This window comes from Humulus lupulus, chromosome 3 (genome assembly GCF_963169125.1).
Source record: "Humulus lupulus chromosome 3, drHumLupu1.1, whole genome shotgun sequence".
NCBI classification, from domain to species: Eukaryota; Viridiplantae; Streptophyta; class Magnoliopsida; order Rosales; family Cannabaceae; genus Humulus; species Humulus lupulus.
In genome coordinates this window covers 37,901,569-37,908,843 of record NC_084795.1, presented here as the reverse complement: position 1 = coordinate 37,908,843, position 7,275 = coordinate 37,901,569, and the positions used below count along the sequence as shown (strand labels likewise).

General features: G+C 38.3%; 1 protein-coding gene across 1 annotated transcript; it reads left to right on the top strand.

Annotated features, from left to right (window-relative positions):
• The first annotated feature begins 2,080 nt into the window (after positions 1-2,080).
• LOC133823937 (uncharacterized) lies at positions 2,081-2,677 on the top strand. Its single transcript, XM_062256789.1, has one exon. The coding sequence runs from the start codon at positions 2,081-2,083 to the stop codon at positions 2,675-2,677; it is 597 nt and encodes a 198-aa protein (XP_062112773.1).
• The last annotated feature ends 4,598 nt before the right edge of the window (positions 2,678-7,275 follow it).

Sequence of the window (7,275 nt, the reverse complement as noted above, 5' to 3'; positions counted from 1 at the left end):
TACACTGACTTGTCAATCTACGATATGATCTACTTACACATTACAGTGTTATGTTCTTTCCAGAACATTAGCAAAGTAGATAAGATCGGATGTATATGTTACATCGGACAGGACCGATATTGACAGTTGATAAGATAAGTAAACATGTCGTTATTATCTATTCTAGTCATATCATATAGTTGACCATAGGTCAATTCAATCTCAATTCTGAGTGGTTAGTATCCTAACTGATTGTATTATTTGAGTTCTTTGACTTGTTCGTTACTAGCTTACCCTACGGACTAGCCCATACTTACATCTTGGGAACTCGGTAGTATAATTGAGTGGGAGTGTTAATCATAGATATGAACATCTATAGCTTCTACTGAAGAAGTGAAACGATGGTTTCCTTTTAGTTTGGTTCAAGGTGTTAAATGATATAGATCTCATTTCAGTAATTTAATTAGTTTACTGAAATATCATTTACAAGGAACTAAGTGTTTTAAGGATAAAATACAATGAGGGGTAAAATGGTATTTTAGTCCTATCTCATTGTAGACCGTCTATAGAGGATTGAGTGACAATTATGGTTGTAACAATGGATAATTAATAGCGTATCTATATTTGTTATAGAGCGTTCTATGAATTCAAGAGTGCAATTCCAAGTCTATAGTGGAGTCACGAGGAATTAATAAGTTAGTAAATTTATTTGTTAGATTTATGATAACTTATTGGAGCTTGATTTCATAGGCCCATGGTCCCCATTGTACCTTGGATAAAATCATCTAGATAGTCTCAATTAATTGATTTAATTATCAATTAGAATTATCAAAGTTGACCAGGTCAATTTTGGATAGTTTCACAGAGTTGTGTAATTTTGAGAAGAAAAGAGAAATTATGACAGATTTATTAATTAAGATAAATTGGTATCTAAATTAATAAATAAATTTAAATCAAGGTTCAAATTATAAATAATTAATTTGATGAAGGATTTAAATAATTATTTAATTAATTAAATCAATAGAAAATAATACAGGCCTTGATTTTAAGTCCAATGGGCTTATAATCAAATGGGAACTTTCACGGGCCTATAGCCCATGATAATTTCGACCTAGGGCTTCAAAATGGCTGTTATTTTATTGATTTTTTAATTAAATTAAATGGCCTAATTGAGTCTATAAAAGGAGTGCTTAGAGAGAAGATTTTAGAGACGGCAGATAAGCAAGTCAGATTTTCTGATAGTTTTATATTCTCTCTAAACACAAGTCCTTTTCTAAGCCACTTTGTTATTTTCTCTTCTTCTCTCTATATCTATCTCATGTGTTGAGAATTGCCCACACTAGTCTAGGTGGTTCTAAGGATACATTGGAAGATCATGAAGAAAATAGAAGATCGGTTCAGTTTCTTGATAATACTCTGCGACAGAAAGGATACAAGAGTTAGTGAAACTGAAGGAAGGACTCTTAATTCCGCTGCGTATACTGTAAGTATTATATTATTTGTTTCTCTTTGAATTCAATTTTAGAAACATGCTTTAGGCTATCCTGTATTAATTTGTTTAATATTAGATATACATGAAAATAAATAAAGATCCTGTATAAGTTTTTCCAACAGGCTCTCCATCAATCAAAGATATGAATGACCAGGATGGCTTTGTTGCTGAGGATGTGCTCTCTGAAGGTGAAGGTTTGACTATGGGATTGACCCTAATTGCTGAAGCGGTTCGATCGACAGATGATGGTGAAATCCAAATTGATGTGCATCGGGCTTCTGGAATGGCTACTCCGTCACTGAACCCGCCTAGCTGGGCGGACAAGGTGGAGGAAGGTGACTTTCAGGCCTCGGTTACAACTCAATGGCAACAATTCACAGCGGATAAACTCTCCTTTTGTGACCAAAAACTTTTGTTTGTGGAACCTTTGTTTAAAGATGGTAAGAAGATTTCTCAAGTTGATATTGAAGAGGTGCAATACCAATCTGCTAATTGGAGTTCTGCCGTTATTTGTATGGTCCTTGTGCTAATCCTCCAATGTCTGTGTTTGAAGGGTTTATCAAAAGGGTTTAGGGCCATCTAGGGATTGCTCAAATAGCCAGAATGACAATGGGACTGACTATGGTCAAGTTTAATGATGATGCTACTCGAGACCATGTGCTTGAAAATGGTATCCTTCAATTTGATAGGAAACCAGTTATCATTCGTCCATGGACTACTAATCTCAGTCCAGCTCGCCTAATCCGTTCAATGCCTCTATGGATTAGGTTACATGACTTAGGCCTTCAATATTGGGGTAGCAAATGCCTTAGTGCTCTTGTGAGTACAATAGGCAAACCAATAATGGTAGACAAATTTACTCGAGAGGGATCTAGAGTTCAATTTGCAAGGGTCCTTGTGGAGATGAATATCACAGATAATTCTCCTAGGATTATAAAATACCTTAATGAACATGGTCAGCTTGTGGAACAAGGGGTGGACTATGAATGGGTTCCTATTAAATGTAAATCTTGCTTGGGATATGGTCATTCCATTGTGGACTGTCGAAGGGAGATGAAAACTCAGTGGATCAAGAAGGACATTCAACCTAAAATTTCTAATGAGGAAGGGCGGGACAAGGACAAACAACCTTTGGTTGATCTACCTGATCTGAATAAGGATTCGGCTAAAGCACCTACTGTTGCTGCAATTCTCCAAATTTCCTAATAAGGTTTAGGACCTTGATTAGGAGGTCAGGAGGGCCATAATTGATTTATTGTGTTATTAATGATTATATGCATGTTTAGGTGTATTAAATATGCATGTGAACCCAATTTTGAGTAATTGGGTGATTTTCATATTTTGGCCATTTCAAGCATATTTGGCATATATGTGATATGTGTGTGGTGCTTTATTATTGTTTGGTTATGCTAGGGTTACTCAGCACAAGACGATCCTAGGGGGTAAGCTAGTGGGAAAGTCACAACGGGATTTAAGCTTGACTTGGAATGAGTCAAGGGGGTATTTAGAGCATTGCCGGGCTATTGGGTAATGGGAATAAATATTTGGTGATAAATTAGGAATTAGTAAGATCAGAGGGAAATTCTGGAGGTTTTGACTATTTTGTCCCCGGGAATGTTTTCAGGACCCCGAGCATTAGGATTTGGTTGAGGCTACTTAAGCTTGAAGTAACCTTTTAAGAAATAAAAAGAACGTTTTGTACGTTCTCTCTCCCTCAAAGTTCCATTTTCGTCTCCATATCACATTTTCGAAGGTAGCTTGAGTTCTAGGACTCAGATTCAAGTGAGGATCGAAGCATAGCGATCCTAGGGAAGATTAGATGCTTATTATCCGAAGGATTTAGTTGGAAACAACTCAATTGGAGGTAATTCAAGTTTTAAGTTTTTAAGCTTGAATTGGACTTTGTGTTTTGATGAGTTTTTGATTGAATTAAAGCGTGGGTTTTATGAGTTTTGGATCATGGGGATGTTTGGGAACTTTGATTTTTGGGTTTGGAGGTGTTTAAGTATGTTTTTGGGAGGTTTTAAAAGGTTGAAAACGGAGAAAAATGGCTGGCCCGAAGTTGGGCTGCGGCCTTGTTCATGGGCACCACGGCCCTAGCTCGAAGAAGCAGGAGGAGGGCTTTGGCCTTGCTGGGCGCCGCGGCCCTGGGTATAGGGCGCCACGACCCTTGCTCCTGGTGAGGCTGGGGGCTAGGGCTGCAGCCCTTGGGCAGGTTTGAGCCCGTTTGAGTGTTTTGACCTCGGGAACTTGGTTTTAGGCCTCGGCATCATTCCTACTACCCGAATTGGTGGGGTTTGATGTCTTGGAGGCTAGGTTTTGGTTCTGGGATTGGTTTTAGAACTTGAACTCATTGGATCACCATTTGTGGTTGTGACTAGGTTATCACTAGAGGCTTGGAATCGAGATCGTGCTTGTGGCTCGTTTATTGGTAACCTGTGCTTGGACCAAAGGTAAGAAAACTGCACCCCATATGTGACATGCATGGTTATTCTTGATGCATGTTGGATGTTTAAATTTGAATATTGATAGCATTGATTAGGGCATGCCATGAATATTGACTATGAGATTGATCAGAGCTTGAGTCTCTGTGTTTGTGCATGATCATAATTGTGGTAGCAACTATTAAGTAAGCATGCTGAATGCCCTACATTTGAATATTTGACATATGACATATGTTTGATAGCATTGCTTACTTGTGCATGGCACTGACTAATTAGTTAGAATTGGCAAAGGTGTCAGTATCAACTGTGAAGTTGTGACTCATTAGTCAAGTTCAGCAGTGGTATTGGGCACTGGTCACACAGTGCTGACTCATAAGTCAGGAAAGGCCTTAGTGTATTCAACGCAAGCCAACAAAGATTAGATCTAATCGACATCTGCATTAGATGACTCAACAAGAGCATTAATGCCGGACCGACCTCAAGTTCGATGAAAACTAAAAGCTCTTGTGTGACTTACCCATCAATCACTCATCTATTTAAGCTAGTGACTACCCATCAGTCACCTAGTGACTACCCATCAGTCACTCATCTGATTAGAGCCATTGCAGGAAAGCCCAGGTAACGGTTTCATTTCACGGCTATGGGCACCGATCCCCATAGTGACTTGTTTGTCAGTCACTCAGTATGGTTATCAGAACCTCAAAGTGATATTCACTCATCTGTTCAGGGCTATAATCTCTGTATGATCATTCTGATCATCATTTGCATGGCTTTCGGTACTGAGCCCCGTAGTGACTTGCTTGTTGGTCACTCAGTATGGTTTACCAGAACCTCAAGTGTTGAAACACTCATCTGATTAGGAATGACTTGATAGTCATCCAATCAGGAGGGCAGGATTTCTTATCCTTGATTCCCTAGCATTGTTTGAATTTATTTGCATGCTTGAATAAAGCTATGTTTGCTAGGCATGCCATATATGATTTGATATCATAATATGAATGTTCATGAGCATATTGAGTTTTCTTGCTGGGCTTCGACTCATGGGTGTTTTGTGGTGCAGGTAAAGGCAAAAGAAAGTTGGACCATCCTTGAGTTGGAGAGCTTAGGAGATGACGTGTACATATGCAGCTGCTCGACCGCGACGGCCGAGGTTTGAAGAAGAAGAACTAGGGTTAAACCCTGTTTTGCCGCTTAGATCAGCTGGTTGTAAATATTTTTTTGTAATAAACCTTTAAATTATATTTTTTGGGATCCCAATGTATACAGTAAACATTCTAGTGAAACGTTAAATCTTAACCAAAATTTTTAATCCCTAAACCACTAATCATACTTAGTTACACGTTTATGGCCAAATGACTCGATTAGCGAGTTTAGCACTGTTTGCAATGTGCACCGTAACAGTCCCTGGAATTTAGGGCGTTACAGTTGTTGAGGGTCAGAGCACCAGTGAAACGGTTTGGCAAACTCCAAAGAAAGTGGTTCTTCTTTCCAAACAAGGGCCAGCTAAGAGTAAGAACAATATGGCAGCTGTAGAGTCCAAGAACTTTACTTAACTAGTTAGATAGTTGTAGCAATAGTAATAGTGGTAGTATTTTTATGAATGTGGATTTTGGTTCAGACCGGGATTAAATTGGACACTCGTAGTAACACTTGTAGATTTTCTAAGTTTAACCTATAGTTTAAGAATATTAATTTTAACCTAAGGCTTGGTTAATATGACTGATATTGATGGTGATATTTATTATATTATAAGGTTTAGATATACCCAATAAGATAATAACACTTGTCATATGTATGTTTAATGAAAATTAAGTATTTTTGAGGAATAAGTTTATTAAGATAAATATTTGAATATCCTAGGGTCTATCAGCAACTTTGAAATCGTTAGAGGACTTAGTCAAGGTTGTTTACTCAATTCAAATTAGACTGAGAATGTGCAATTTCGTGTTTAAATATTTAGCGTATGCCGATATATCGCAGCTATAGGGGGCGATATATCGCAGTACGGGGATACGAAAAGCACGTAACTTCGCACGATCACCTCGACGAGCCTCGGGAATGCTGGCCCAGGCGATAATTTTCCTACTAGGGGCGATATATCAGCTCCCTTGCTATAATTTCGAATGTTTTTGAAAATGTTCTCTTTTTAATATTTAACCTCTTGATAAGTCCAGCATCTTTCTGAACGAGTCTTCAGCCTATGCTGAACGATAATTCAAATATTTTTCACTTAAAAAGCCATTATTTTATTCAAGTTAAATGAAGATCTTTTCATACTTGAACTCTATAAATAGAACCTAGTACCCAACCATATTTTCATTCATCAAGCTAAGTTCAGAGGTTGCAAGCTGCTAGGTTATTTTTGAGAGTGTAAACACTTGGGTTCGGGATTATAAGCTTACCAAACACTTGGGAAGTAAGGTTATAGCACATTTCGGTTCAAGGTTTAGATCGGTCATAGAAGCATTCAAGGTATTCCAAACTCTAGTTCATTATGGTATTGTTTTCCTTAAGTTCTTATAGTTTTCTACTCAGCACCCTAACTTTATTCTTTATTCTTGGATAGGAAATCTAAGATCTTGAACATAAGGTTTTTGGTAAGTATGTTCTTGATGGTATAGTTCGTCCATTCTTATCATTCCTTTTTCTTCAGTATACTCTGTAACGCCCTGGATAGCCAAGACTGTTACACTGTGTGTTTATAAGGTGCCAGACTTGCTAATCAAGTCATTTAATTAAAATCGTGTTACTGAAACTATAAAGGAACTAGGGTTAAAAATGGTTTGGTCTCAAAAGCCACATTTTCATTAAGAAGCATCATCTGTTTACACGAGATCCCAAAAATACTAAGTTGAAAGACTATTTACAAAAGACACAAGGTTTATATACATTATCAAGCCATATTAAGGCAAAACAGACAGTTAGGAAATCTCTGTCCTAATCCACTCCTCGACCATGCCGATCAAACAACTGGCTATGTACATTCCACCCCGTGGCCCTCCATCTCAGGGTTGGTCCAGCTTGCCTTTGCCTTTATCTGCACCACGTAGCACCCGTGAGCCAAGGCCCAGCAAGAAAACACAACAACAGAGCATAAGCAATCAACAGACAAGTCAATATCTCACATTGCATCACATAATCCCAACCATATAGTCATTCAGTATAATCAAGTATCCAACATGCTAAACATATCAATTCATATCATATATCACTGCACAAATGATAACTAGCGCTAGCGTTCTCAGGCTGCTCCCTCTGTTATCCCACTGACTCCGGCCTGCTTAAGCCGAGCTAAGTGAATATTCTCGGCTACCAGTGGCCAAGCCGTGCCCTGTGCGCAAATACTATGTACGACACTCT